The 13524-nt window shown below is 53.8% G+C and overlaps 1 protein-coding gene across 1 annotated transcript in view; it reads right to left on the bottom strand.

Annotated features, from left to right (window-relative positions):
• Positions 1-13524, bottom strand: part of LOC140409366 (disintegrin and metalloproteinase domain-containing protein 12-like) — a 572650-nt gene that overhangs the window by 499056 nt on the left and 60070 nt on the right. Inside the window, exon 8 of the mRNA XM_072497805.1 lies at positions 13398-13469. Within this exon, the coding sequence (XP_072353906.1) occupies positions 13398-13469 (72 nt within the window). The remainder of the gene's footprint in view (positions 1-13397; positions 13470-13524) is intronic.

Here is a 13524-nt window from a genome sequence, read left to right as displayed (position 1 = left end):
AGAGACAGAGGACAGTGCAGAGAGAGCAGTGCACAGCAGGAGAGAGAGACAGAGCAGAGCGCGGATAGAGCAGTAGAGAGAGCACACAGTGCGGAGAGAGCAGTAGAGAGAGCGCACAGTGCGGAGAGAGCAGTGCACAGCAGGAGAGTGAGACAGGGCACAGCGCGGATAGAGCAGGAGAGACAGAGCACAGTGCAGAGAGAGCAGTGCACAGCATGGGAGAGAAACAGAGCACAGCGCGGAGAGAGCAGTGCACAGCAGGAAAGAGAGAGACAGAGCACAGCGCGGATAGAGCAGGAGAGACAGAGCACAGTGCAGAGAGAGCAGTGCACAGCAGGGGAGAGAGACAGAGCACAGTGCAGAGAGAGCAGTGCACAGCAGGAGAGAGAGACAGAGCAGTGCAGAGAGAGAAGTGCACAGCAGGAGAGAGAGACAGAGCACAGTGCAGAGAGGGCAGGCGAGAGAGAGACAGAGCACAATGCAGAGAGAGCAGTGCACAGCAGGAGAGTGAGACAGAGCACAGTGCAGAGAGAGCAGGAGAGAGAGTGACAGAGCACAGGGCAGAGGGAGCAGTGCACAGCAGGAGAGAGAGACAGAGCACAGTGCAGAGAGAGCAGGAGAGAGACAGTCAGAGCACAGTGCAGAGAGAGCAGTGCACAGCAGGAGAGTGAGACAGAGCACAGTGCGGAGAGAGAGAGACAGAGTACAGTGCGGAGAGAGAGAGACAGCACAGTGCGGAGAGAGAGAGACAACACAGTGCGGAGAGAGAGAGACAGCACAGTGCGGAGAGAGAGAGACAACACAGTGCGGAGAGAGAGAGACAGCACAGTGCGGAGAGAGAGAGACAGCACAGTGCGGAGAGAGAGAGACAGCACAGTGCGGAGAGAGCAGAGCACAGCCAGAGAGAGAGAGAGGGAGCACAGTGTGGAGAGAACAGTGCACAGCCGGAGAGTGAGAGCACAGAGCAGAGAAGGCAGAGCACAGCCAGAGAGAGAGAGATAGAGCACAGTGCAGAGAGAGCAGTGCACATCCGAAGAGAGCAGGGCACAGCCGGAGAGAGAAAGGGGGTGCACAGTGGAGAGAGGGCAGTGCACAGCCGGAGAAAGAGAGGGAGCACTGTGTGGAGAGAGCAGTGCACAGCAGGAGAGTGAGACAGAGCACAGTGCAGCGAGCAGTGCACAGCAGGAGAGAGAGAGACAGAGCACAGTGCAGAGAGAGCAGTGCACATCCGGAAAGAGAGTGCACAGCACAGAGAGAGCAGAGCACAGCCAGAGAGAGAGAGATAGAGCACAGTGCAGAGAGCACAGCGCGGAGAGGGCAGTGCACTGCCAGAGAGAGTGAGAGGGAGCACAGTGTGGAGAGAGCAGTGCACAGCCGGAGAGTGAGACAGAGCACAGTGTGTAGAGAGCAGTGCACATCCGGAGAGAGAGAGCACAGTGCAGAGAGAGCAGAGCACAGCCGGAGAGAGGGAGGGAGCACAGTGTGGAGAGACAGTGCACAGCAGGAGAGAGAGAGCACAGTGCAGAGAGCACAGCGCGGAGAGGGCAGTGCACTGCCAGAGAGAGTGAGAGGGAGCACAGTGTGGAGAGAGCAGTGCACAGCCGGAGAGTGAGACAGAGCACAGTGTGTAGAGAGCAGTGCACATCCGGAGAGAGAGAGCACAGTGCAGAGAGAGCAGAGCACAGCCGGAGAGTGGGAGGGAGCACAGTGTGGAGAGACAGTGCACAGCAGGAGAGAGAGAGCACAGTGCAGAGAGAGCAGAGCACAGCCAGACAGAGAGAGAGTTAGAGCACAGTGCAGAGAGAGCAGTGCACAGCAGGAGAGAGAGACAGAGCAAAGTGCAGAGAGAACAGTGCACAGCAGGAGAGAGAGAGGCAGAGCACAGTGCGGAGAGAGCAGTGCACAGCCGGAGAGAGAGACAGAGCACAGTGATAAGAGAGAGACAGAGCACAGTGCGGAGAGAGCAGTGCACGGCAGGAGAGAGAGACAGCACAGTGCGGAGAGAGCAGTGCACAGCAGGAGGGAGAGACAGAGCACAGTGCGGAGAGAGCAGTGCACGGCCAGAGAGAGAGACAGAGCACAGTGCGGAGTGAGCAGTGCACAGCAGGGTAGACAGAGCACAGTGCGGAGAGAGCAGGAGATTCAGAGCACAGTGCAGAGAGTGCAGGAGAGACAGAGCACAGTGCAGAGAGAGCAGTGCACAGCAGGAGAGTGAGACAGAGCACAGCGCGGATAGAGCTGGAGAGACAGAGGACAGTGCAGAGAGAGCAGTGCACAGCAGGAGAGAGAGACAGAGCAGAGCGCGGATAGAGCAGTAGAGAGAGCACACAGTGCGGAGAGAGCAGTAGAGAGAGCGCACAGTGCGGAGAGAGCAGTGCACAGCAGGAGAGTGAGACAGGGCACAGCGCGGATAGAGCAGGAGAGACAGAGCACAGTGCAGAGAGAGCAGTGCACAGCATGGGAGAGAAACAGAGCACAGCGCGGAGAGAGCAGTGCACAGCAGGAAAGAGAGAGACAGAGCACAGCGCGGATAGAGCAGGAGAGACAGAGCACAGTGCAGAGAGAGCAGTGCACAGCAGGGGAGAGAGACAGAGCACAGTGCAGAGAGAGCAGTGCACAGCAGGAGAGAGAGACAGAGCAGTGCAGAGAGAGAAGTGCACAGCAGGAGAGAGAGACAGAGCACAGTGCAGAGAGGGCAGGCGAGAGAGAGACAGAGCACAATGCAGAGAGAGCAGTGCACAGCAGGAGAGTGAGACAGAGCACAGTGCAGAGAGAGCAGGAGAGAGAGTGACAGAGCACAGGGCAGAGGGAGCAGTGCACAGCAGGAGAGAGAGACAGAGCACAGTGCAGAGAGAGCAGGAGAGAGACAGTCAGAGCACAGTGCAGAGAGAGCAGTGCACAGCAGGAGAGTGAGACAGAGCACAGTGCGGAGAGAGCAGTGCACAGCTAGAAAGAGAGAGAGGGAGCACAGTGCGGAGAGAGCAGTGCACAGCGAGAGAGAGAGGGAGCACAGTGTGTAGAGAGCAGTGCACAGCCGGAGAGTGAGACAGAGCACAGTGTGTAGAGAGCAGTGCACATCCGGAGAGAGAGAGCACAGCGCAGAGAGCGCAGAGCATAGCAGGAGAGAGAGAGCACAGTGCAGAGAGAGCAGAGCACAGCCAGAGAGAGAGAGAGATAGAGCACAGTGCAGAGAGAGCAGTGCACAGCAGGAGAGAGAGACAGAGCACAGTGCAGAGAGAGCAGTACACACAGGAGAGAGAGACAGAGCACAGTGCGGAGAGAGCAGTGCACAGCAGGAGAGACAGAGCACAGTGTGTAGAGAGCAGTGCACAGCCGGAGAGTGAGACAGAGCACAGTGTGTAGAGAGCAGTGCACATCCGGAGAGAGAGAGCACAGTGCAGAGAGAGCAGAGCACAGCCAGAGAGAGAGAGATAGAGCACAGTGCAGAGAGAGCAGTGCACAGCAGGAGAGAGAGAGCACAGTGCAGAGAGAGCAGATCACAGCCAGAGAGAGAGAGAGAGAGAGCACAGTGCAGGGAGAGCAGTGCACAGCAGGAGAGTGAGACAGAGCACAGTGCAGGGAGAGTAGTGCACCGCAGGGGAGAGAGACAGAGCACAGTGCAGAGAGAGCAGTGCACAGCAGGAGAGAGAGAGACAGAGCACAGTGCAGAGAGAGCAGTGCACAGCAGGAGAGAGAGAGACAGAGCACAGCGCGGATAGAGCAGGAGAGGCAGCGCACAGTGCAGAGAGAGCAGTGCACAGCAGGAGAGAGAGACGGAGCACAGTGCAGAGAGAGCAGGAGAGAGAGAGACAGAGCACAATGCAGAGAGAGCAGTGCACAGCGGAGAGTGAGACAGAGCACAGTGCGGAGAGAGCAGTGCACAGCCGGAGAGAGAGAGAGGTAGCACACTGCGGAGGGAGCAGTGCACAGCCGGAGAGAGAGAGCACAGCGCGGAGAGAGCAGTGCACAGCCAGAGAGAGAGAGAGAGAGGGAGCACAGTGTGTAGAGAGCAGTGCACAGCCGGAGAGTGAGACAGAGCACAGTGTGTAGAGAGCAGTGCACATCCGGAGAGAGAGCACAGTGCAGAGAGAGCAGAGCACAGCCAGAGAGAGAGAGAGGGAGCACAGTGTGGAGAGAACAGTGCACAGCCGGAGAGTGAGAGCACAGAGCAGAGAAGGCAGAGCACAGCCAGAGAGAGAGAGATAGAGCACAGTGCAGAGAGAGCAGTGCACAGCAGGAGAGAGAGAGCACAGAGCAGAGAAGGCAGAGCACAGCCAGAGAGAGATAGATAGAGCACAGTGCAGAGAGAGCAGTGCACAGCAGGAGAGAGAGACAGAGCACAGTGCAGAGAGAGCAGTGCACAGCAGGAGAGAGAGACAGAGCACAGTGCAGAGAGAGCAGTGCACAGCAGGAGAGAGAGAGACAGAGCACAGTGCGGAGAGAGCAGTGCACAGCCAGAGAGAGAGAGAGAGAGAGCGAGCACAGTGCAGAGAGAGCAGTGCACAGCCGGAGAGAGAGACAGAGCACAGTGCAGAGAGGGCAGTGCGCATCCGGAGAGAGAGAGCACAGCCGGAGAGAGAGAGGGAGCACAGTGCAGGGAGAGCAGTGCACAGCAGGAGAGAGAGACAGAGCACAGTGCGGAGATAGCAGTGCACAGCAGGAGACACAGAGCACAGTGCAGAGAGAGCAGTGCACAGCAGGAGAGAGAGAGAGACAGAGCACAGTGTGGAGAGAGCAGTGCACATCTGGAGAGAGAGACAGAGCACAGTGCGGAGAGAGAGAGACAGAGCACAGTGCGGAGAGAGCAGTGCACGGCAGGAGAGAGAGACAGAGCACAGTGCGGAGAGAGCAGAACACAGCCGGAGAGAGAGACAGAGCACAGTGCGGAGTGAGCAGTGCACAGCAGGAGAGACAGAGAACAGTGCAGAGAGAGCTGTGCACATCCGGAGAGAGAGAGCACAGCCGGAGAGAGAGAGGGGGTGCACAGTGCGGACAGAGCAGTGCACAGCCGGAGAGAGAGAGGGAGCACTGTGTGGAGAGAGCAGTGCACAGCAGGAGAGTGAGACAGAGCACAGTGCAGAGACAGCAGTGCACGGCAGGAGATATAGACAGAGCACAGTGCGGAGAGAGCAGTGCACAGCAGGAGAGTGAGACAGAGCACAGCGCAGCGAGCAGTGTACAGCAGGACAGAGAGACAGAGCACAGTGCAGGGAGAGTAGTGCACAGCAGGGGAGAGAGACAGAGCACAGTGCAGAGAGAGCAGTGCACAGCAGGAGAGAGAGAGACAGAGCACAGTGCAGAGAGAGCAGTGCACAGCAGGAGAGAGAGAGACAGAGCACAGCGCGGATAGAGCAGGAGAGGCAGCGCACAGTGCAGAGAGAGCAGTGCACAGCAGGAGAGAGAGACGGAGCACAGTGCAGAGAGAGCAGGAGAGAGAGAGACAGAGCACAATGCAGAGAGAGCAGTGCACAGCGGAGAGTGAGACAGAGCACAGTGCGGAGAGAGCAGTGCACAGCCGGAGAGAGAGAGGGGTAGCACACTGCGGAGGGAGCAGTGCACAGCCGGAGAGAGAGAGCACAGCGCGGAGAGAGCAGTGCACAGCCAGAGAGAGAGAGAGAGAGGGAGCACAGTGTGTAGAGAGCAGTGCACAGCCGGAGAGTGAGACAGAGCACAGTGTGTAGAGAGCAGTGCACATCCGGAGAGAGAGCACAGTGCAGAGAGAGCTGAGCACAGCCAGAGAGAGAGAGAGGGAGCACAGTGTGGAGAGAACAGTGCACAGCCGGAGAGTGAGAGCACAGAGCAGAGAAGGCAGAGCACAGCCAGAGAGAGAGAGATAGAGCACAGTGCAGAGAGAGCAGTGCACAGCAGGAGAGAGAGAGCACAGAGCAGAGAAGGCAGAGCACAGCCAGAGAGAGATAGATAGAGCACAGTGCAGAGAGAGCAGTGCACAGCAGGAGAGAGAGACAGAGCACAGTGCAGAGAGAGCAGTGCACAGCAGGAGAGAGAGACAGAGCACAGTGCAGAGAGAGCTGTGCACAGCAGGAGAGAGAGAGACAGAGCACAGTGCGGAGAGAGCAGTGCACAGCCAGAGAGAGAGAGAGAGAGAGCGAGCACAGTGCAGAGAGAGCAGTGCACAGCCGGAGAGAGAGACAGAGCACAGTGCAGAGAGGGCAGTGCACATCCGGAGAGAGAGAGCACAGCCGGAGAGAGAGAGGGAGCACAGTGCAGGGAGAGCAGTGCACAGCAGGAGAGAGAGACAGAGCACAGTGCGGAGAGAGCAGTGCACAACAGGAGACACAGAGCACAGTGCAGAGAGAGCAGTGCACAGCAGGAGAGAGAGAGAGACAGAGCACAGTGTGGAGAGAGCAGTGCACATCTGGAGAGAGAGACAGAGCACAGTGCGGAGAGAGAGAGACAGAGCACAGTGCAGAGAGAGCAGTGCACGGCAGGAGAGAGAGACAGAGCACAGTGCGGAGAGAGCAGAACACAGCCGGAGAGAGAGACAGAGCACAGTGCGGAGTGAGCAGTGCACAGCAGGAGAGACAGAGAACAGTGCAGAGAGAGCTGTGCACATCCGGAGAGAGAGAGCACAGCCGGAGAGAGAGAGGGGGTGCACAGTGCGGACAGAGCAGTGCACAGCCGGAGAGAGAGAGGGAGCACTGTGTGGAGAGAGCAGTGCACAGCAGGAGAGTGAGACAGAGCACAGTGCAGAGACAGCAGTGCACGGCAGGAGATATAGACAGAGCACAGTGCGGAGAGAGCAGTGCACAGCAGGAGAGTGAGACAGAGCACAGCGCAGCGAGCAGTGTACAGCAGGACAGAGAGACAGAGCACAGTGCAGGGAGAGTAGTGCACAGCAGGGGAGAGAGACAGAGCACAGTGCAGAGAGAGCAGTGCACAGCAGGAGAGAGAGAGACAGAGCACAGCGCGGATAGAGCAGGAGAGGCAGCGCACAGTGCAGAGAGAGCAGTGCACAGCAGGAGAGAGAGACGGAGCACAGTGCAGAGAGAGCAGGAGAGAGAGAGACAGAGCACAATGCAGAGAGAGCAGTGCACAGCGGAGAGTGAGACAGAGCACAGTGCGGAGAGAGCAGTGCACAGCCGGAGAGAGAGAGAGGTAGCACATTGCGGAGGGAGCAGTGCACAGCCAGAGAGAGAGAGCACAGCGCGGAGAGAGCAGTGCACAGCCAGAGAGAGAGAGAGAGAGGGAGCACAGTGTGTAGAGAGCAGTGCACAGCCGGAGAGTGAGACAGAGCACAGTGTGTAGAGAGCAGTGCACATCCGGAGAGAGAGCACAGTGCAGAGAGAGCAGAGCACAGCCAGAGAGAGAGAGAGAGGGAGCACAGTGTGGAGAGAACAGTGCACAGCCGGAGAGTGAGAGCACAGAGCAGAGAAGGCAGAGCACAGCCAGAGAGAGAGAGATAGAGCACAGTGCAGAGAGAGCAGTGCACAGCAGGAGAGAGAGAGCACAGAGCAGAGAAGGCAGAGCACAGCCAGAGAGAGATAGATAGAGCACAGTGCAGAGAGAGCAGTGCACAGCAGGAGAGAGAGACAGAGCACAGTGCAGAGAGAGCAGTGCACAGCAGGAGAGAGAGACAGAGCACAGTGCAGAGAGAGCAGTGCACAGCAGGAGAGAGAGAGACAGAGCACAGTGCGGAGAGAGCAGTGCACAGCCAGAGAGAGAGAGAGAGAGAGCGAGCACAGTGCAGAGAGAGCAGTGCACAGCCAGAGAGAGAGACAGAGCACAGTGCAGAGAGGGCAGTGCACATCCGGAGAGAGAGAGCACAGCCGGAGAGAGAGAGGGAGCACAGTGCAGAGAGAGCAGTGCACATCCGAAGAGAGCAGTGCACAGCCGGAGAGAGAAAGGGGAGCACAGTGGAGAGAGGGCAGTGCACAGCCGGAGAAAGAGAGGGAGCACTGTGTGGAGAGAGCAGTGCACAGCAGGAGAGTGAGACAGAGCACAGTGCAGCGAGCAGTGCACAGCAGGAGAGAAAGACAGAGCACAGGGTGGAGAGAGCAGTGCACAGCAGGAGAGTGAGACAGAGCACAGTGCAGAGTGAGAAGTGCACTTCCGGAGAGAGCAGTGCACAGCCGGAGAGAGAGGGGGAGCACAGTGCCGAGAGAGCAGTGCACAGCCGGAGAGAGAGAGGGAGCACTGTGTGGAGAGAGCAGTGCACAGCCGGAGAGAGAGAGGGAGCACTGTGTGGAGAGAGCAGTGCACAGCTGGAGAGTGAGACAGAGCACAGTGCAGCGAGCAGTGCACAGCAGGAGATATAGACAGAGCACAGTGCAGCAAGCAGTGCACAGCAGGAGAGAGAGACAGAGCACAGTGCAGAGAGAGCAGTACACAGCAGGAGAGTGAGACAGAGCACAGTGCAGTGAGAGCAGTGCACAGCAGGAGATTTAGACAGAGCACAGCGCAGGGAGAGCAGGAGAGAGAGGTAGAGCACAGTGTAGAGAGAGCAATGCACAGCAGGAGATATAGACAGAGCACAGTGCAGAGAGAGCAGGAGAGAGAGACAGAGCACAGTGCAGAGAGAGCAGTGCACAGCAGGAGAGAGAGACAGAGCACAGTGCAGAGAGAGCAGTGCACAGCAGGAGAGTGAGACAGAGCACAGTGCAGACAGAGCACGAGAGAGAGAGACAGAGCACAGTGCAGAGAGAGCAGTGCACAGCAGGAGAGAGAGACAGAGCACAGTGCAGAGAGAGCAGTGCACAGCAGGAGAGTGAGACAGAGCACAGTGCAGACAGAGCAGGAGAGAGAGAGACAGAGCACAGTGCGGAGAGAGCAGTGCACAGCAGGAGAGAGAGACAGCACAGTGCGGAGAGATCAGTGCACAGCTGGAGAGAGAAACAGAGCACAGTGCAGAGAGAGCAGTGCACAGCCAGAGAGAGAGAAAGAGAGCACACTGCAGAGAGAGCAGTGCACAGCCGGAGAGAGAGACAGAGCACAGTGCCAATAGAGCAGTGCACAGCTGGAGAGAGCGACAGAGCACAGTGCGGTGGGACACAATTCACAATTCCGCCCGGTTTTGTGCCGTCAGCAAACTTGTTACATTTGATTCCCTCATCCTCCAGGTCATTTTGTATATATCTTGAAAGCTGGGTTCCCAGCACTGATCCCTGGGGTACCCCACTAATCACTGCCTGCCACTCAGAAAACGTCCCATTTTGTCCCACTCTCTGCTTCCTGCCTATCACCCAATTCCTGATCCGTGCCAATACATGACCCCAATCCCATGTGCTTTAATGTTTCTCCAATCTTATCAAAAGCCTTCTGAAAGTCTAAATACACCACATCCACTGGTTCTCCCTTATCGATTCTACAAGTTACATCCTCAAAAAATCTCCAGTAGATGTATTAAGCACGATTTGCCTCTCATTAACCCACGCTGGCTTTGTCTATTCTACTCATGCTTTGCAAATGTTCTGTTAACACATCGTTTATAATAGAGTCTAGCATCTTCCCCACTGCTGATGTCAGGCTAACTCACCTGTAATTCCTTGTTTTCTCTCTCCCTCCCTTTTTAAATAGTGGGGTTACATTCACCACACTCCAATCATTAGGAACTGCAAAAGAATTTTGGAAGATGATCCCAATACATCCACTTTTTCCAGAGTAACTTCCTTTGATACACTAGCGTGTGGATTATCAGACCCTGTGATTTGTTCAATTATTCAGCCATTTGATTGTTCCTGTCATGGGAATGACCCTTTAAGAAATGTTTTTGTCTCATCACATGGCTTCAGTGTGGGTGGAGCTGGGCTGTGGCTCTGGGAGTTAGTTTTACTTTCACTTTGGTTTGGGGCTTGTATGTGGCTCTGAGCTTTTGCTTTCGTTTTCACATTGGCTGCTGTACTCAGAAAGAGAAGTATCTTGGGCGGTGTCTCCATCCTCAGTTTAAAAGCTGTTTCCAGACTGCTTGATAACTTGAAAATAAATATTTGCTTTCTGTAAGGAATTCAAACCTGCTGTTTTGGAAAGGAAACAAGAGCATCCAGACTAGGTCTGAGTGCTGTGGGCTGGGCCACACCTCTGAAAAGGGGGTACTGGTTTATGGGATTTTGTTATTAAATTGGAACAGTTAAAGGGGGGAATTTATTAAGGGTTATATATAGAGTACTGTAGCTGTGTGGGGTATTTATGTTGGTAGTTGATAAAAATGCTTACAGTGTGTTTATATAAAAATGTTAACTAAATTTGTAGAATAAACTTTGTTTTTGATGGAAAGTGCTAAAGGCCTGTGTTGAATCATAGATTATCATAGATTATCATAGAATTTATAGTGCAGAAGGAGGCCATTCGGCCCATCGAGTCTGCACCAGCTCTTGGAAAGAGCACCCTACCCAAGGTCAACACCGCCACCCTATCCCCATAACTCAGTACCCCACCCAACACTAAGGGCAATTTTGGACACTAAGGGCAATTTATCATTGCCAATCCACCTAACCTGCACATCTTTGGACTGTGGGAGGAAACCGGAGCACCCGGAGGAAACTCACTCACACACGGGGAGGATGTGCAGACTCCGCACAGACAGTGACCCAAGCCGGAATCGAACCTGGGACCCTGGAGCTGTGAAGCAATTGTGCTATCCACAAGGCTACCGTGCTGCCTGAAAATCAGGCCCGTGTGTTCATCGTAACCAAAACCGATAAACAGTTGAGAGAGAGAAAATGCTGGAAAATCTCAACGGGTCTGGCAGCATCTGTAGGGAGAGAAAAGGGCGAACGTTTCGAGTCCGATGACACTTTGTCAAAGCTAACAGACAGAGAAATTGGGGAATATTTATACTGTGGAGTGAGAATGGAGGAACAACATCTCATCTTCCAGTTCGGCACGCTACAGCCTTCCGGCCTGAACATCGAATTCAACAACTTCAGATGATCGGCTCTACCCCACCTCCACCCATTTGTTTTAATTTCATTTTAACTGTCTTTTACCATTTCTTTCTTTCTTAATATACATTTAATTCCCCCCCCCCCCCACCACGTGTTCCATCTTATCCACCTTTCCTTCACCTGTCTCCTCTTTGCTTCCCCCTCCCCCCACATCTACAGTTCACCCTCTGATGTTAGTTTCCCTGCTGTTTGGCCTTTCACACCTTTTGATCTCTCTGGGGACTGCCATTAGCTCTCTTTCCCCTTGGTTTCTGTGGCCATTAGCACCCGGTTTCCCTGGGTTTCTGTGGCTATGACTCATCTTTCATTCTCACTCCACAGTATAAATATTTCCCACTGTCTCTGTCTGTTAGCTTTGACAACGAGTCATCGGACTCGAAACGTCGGCTCTTTTCTCTCCCTACAGATGCTGCCAGACCTGCTGAGATTTTCCAGCATTTTCTCTTTCGTTTCAGATTCCAGCATCCGCAGTAATTTGCTTTTATCAATAAACAGTTGTGCGTCGGGTGAGCTCCAGGATATACTTTAGAGTTTTCTGAACCGTGGCCCACAACAGTTCCCCATTATAATTTCCCTGGCTTTTGAAGTTTTTCTTTACTAATCTTTTTCTGTTCACATATTTACAGAAGTTTTTCCCATCAGTTTCTATGTTCCCTGCAATTTTACTCTCATATCCTGGTTTCTTCCTCTTGATCACATTTTCCGTCCCCTTTTGCTGAATTCTAAAATGCTCCCAATGCTCAGGCTTGCTTCACGGTCACTGCCTGGCACATGTGTGGCACAAATGTTATCTCTCGCTTGTCAGCCCGAGCCTGGATATTGCCCAGGTCTTGCTGCATTTGGACAGGGACTGCTTCATTATCTGAGGAGCCGTGAATTAAAATCGCTCTATGTCACAAGTAGGCTTCAAATGAAGTTACTGTTAAAAGCCCCTAGTCGCCACATTCCGGCACCTGTTCGGGGGAGGCTGGTATGAAGATTGTGCAGTCATCCGCAAACATCCCCATTTCTGACCAGGTGCGATTCCCGACTTGGGTCACTGTCTGTGCGGAGTCTGCACGTCCTCCCCGTGTGTGCGTGGGTTTCCTCCGGGTGCTCCGGTTTCCTCCCACAGTCCAAAGATGTGCAGATTAGGTGGATTGGCCATGATAAAGTCCCCTAGTGACCAAAATTGCCCTTAGTGTTGGGTGGGGTTACTGTGTTATGGGGATAGGGTGGAGGTGTGGGCTTGGGTGGGGTGCTCTTTCAAAGAGCCGGTGCAGACGCGATGGGCTGAATGGCCTCCTTCTGCACTGTAATTTCTATGATTCTATGACCTTATGATGGAAGGAAGGTCACAGAGGAAGCAGCTGAAGATGGTTGGGTCCAGGACACTACCCTGAGGAACTCCTGCAGTGATGTCCTGGAGCTGAGATAATTGACCTCCAACCACCACAACCATCTTCCTTTGTGCCGGGTATGACTCCAACCAGCGGAGAGTTTCCCCCCTGATTCCCATTGACTCCAGTTTAGCGAGGGCTCCTTGATTTCCATTGAAAAAATAGAGTTTAGAGACTTTTCAAAGGTGCCATGGTTCTCGTTAACAGTAGGAAGCATGGCTCAGGGATTCCCGAATTATTCTGCAATGAGAGTGTAATGACTGAGGCCAAGCCTTTAAGATTGGCCAATTAGAATACGAGTTCCCTGATTAGTGGCCCAATCAGGGAACTCCTTTCTGTGTATATAACCTGAGGAAGGAGCAGCGCTCCGAAGCTAGTGACATCGAAACAAACCTGTTGGACTTTAATCTGGTGTTGTAAGACTTCTTACTGTGTACATAACAGGGAGTGTCAGATCCTCTGTAGACAGCAGACTGAATGGTCATGGATGTTCAGCTGTTGGGTCTGTAAATAAAAGGAATTCTGGTGATGGGACCTGCCTCTGTGGACTTATTACAGAGAGATTTATCCACGTTCAAGAGTTTTGATACATTGCTCTGATATAGAGGGTTTGAATCACAAATGTACTTCACATTTAGAATGTGGGTCTTGCAATTATCTGTGGAACTGTCGATGAACGGGAAAATCTGAGGGAAAGTATTTCAAACGTTGTGAGTGACCACGGCACTGCATTCAATGTCGCCTTCGTTCCGGCTGGCCATTAGCAGCTAGTCATTCACAAAGATTTAGGTTTAGAGGCAAGGTTTAGAGTAGATGTACGAGGCAAGTTTTTTACGCAGAGGGTAGTGGGTGCCTGGAACTCGCTACCGGAGGAGGTGGTGGAAGCAGGAACGATAGGGACATTTAAGGGGCATCTTGACAAATATATGAATAGGATGGGAATAGAAGGATACGGACCCAGGAAGTGTAGGAGATTGTAGTTTAGTCGGGCAGTATGGTCGGCACGGGCTTGGAGGGCCGAAGGGCCTGTTCCTGTGCTGTACATTTCTTTGTTCTTTGTTCATTTGGAAGGCAATAGTTAGCCTGCTATTAGTCTGAGCATTGTCCTCATACTCACCAGGTCCACCGCATTTGCAATGTCAATCACTCTCCTCACTGCAGCATCTCTATTATTCCCCATATTCTGGTACTGCAAGGAAAACAAATGATTGTTGATAATTCCCGTCAGAAGAACAACTCGACCC

This window comes from Scyliorhinus torazame, chromosome 3 (genome assembly GCF_047496885.1).
Source record: "Scyliorhinus torazame isolate Kashiwa2021f chromosome 3, sScyTor2.1, whole genome shotgun sequence".
Taxonomy (NCBI): Eukaryota; Metazoa; Chordata; class Chondrichthyes; order Carcharhiniformes; family Scyliorhinidae; genus Scyliorhinus; species Scyliorhinus torazame.
The sequence above is the reverse complement of the archived record's forward strand: the minus strand, read 5'-3'. Positions and strand labels throughout refer to the sequence as shown.